Source organism: Perca flavescens, chromosome 18 (genome assembly GCF_004354835.1).
Source record: "Perca flavescens isolate YP-PL-M2 chromosome 18, PFLA_1.0, whole genome shotgun sequence".
NCBI classification, from domain to species: domain Eukaryota; kingdom Metazoa; phylum Chordata; class Actinopteri; order Perciformes; family Percidae; genus Perca; species Perca flavescens.
Genome location: NC_041348.1, coordinates 32,163,175 through 32,163,856, shown reverse-complemented (window position 1 = coordinate 32,163,856; position 682 = coordinate 32,163,175). Strand labels below are relative to the sequence as shown.

The 682-nt window shown below is 52.9% G+C and overlaps 1 protein-coding gene across 1 annotated transcript in view; it reads left to right on the top strand.

The window, feature by feature from the left end:
- The window catches only part of LOC114572795 (AT-rich interactive domain-containing protein 1B-like), a 59,255-nt gene continuing 58,573 nt past the window's right edge, over window positions 1-682 (top strand). The window contains 1 exon segment of the mRNA XM_028604562.1: window positions 1-682. This exon segment is cut by the window's right edge and continues 126 nt beyond it. Within this exon segment, the coding sequence (XP_028460363.1) occupies window positions 320-682 (363 nt within the window). The 5' untranslated portion in view covers window positions 1-319.

The window sequence follows — 682 nt, the reverse complement described above, 5'->3', positions numbered from 1 at the left end:
CCTGATGGTGGCCTATGGAGAAAATGCTTTCTGGGCCACAAGGTGGAGAATTTCGTTGCGATACCGCGAGTGGCCACTGGAATAAAAGAAAGTGTCTGAAAGGCTGAGCGCTGTTCCTGAAGGGGCTGATGCCAGCCTGAGATCAGCCACCAACAACACAACCACCACCACCAAGAGGAACCGCTCCGAGTTTAAAATCATTATTATGGGAATGTACAAGGAGGGCCTTGCTTCGATCAACATGGCGGACAACAAAGCGCAGAGAGCTGGGGTAATATAACAGCACAGCGGCGCACTATCTCTGACTGTACACATCACAATGGATCAGGTCCACAACTCCCACGAAGGCTTCAACAACAACAACAACAGTCCGTATAATAACCACTACCCGAACTACAGACCCGGCTATGGGAATGGTGGATACGCGGGAATAATGAGTCCCTCGCGCCGGGGGAATAACCCGATGGGCCCGGGCACTAAAGCGGCTATGATTGCTACCAGCTCCCCGGCCGGTATCGGAGGGTATCAGCAGCGGTTCCCCGGGCAACAGTGTCCGCAGCAACAGCACCAGCACCCCTCCGGAGCTACGCCGACTTTAAACCAGTTATTGACGTCTCCCAGCCCGATGATGCGAGGTTATGGAAGTGGATATCCCGATTATAACGTTAATTCTTCACAGCAA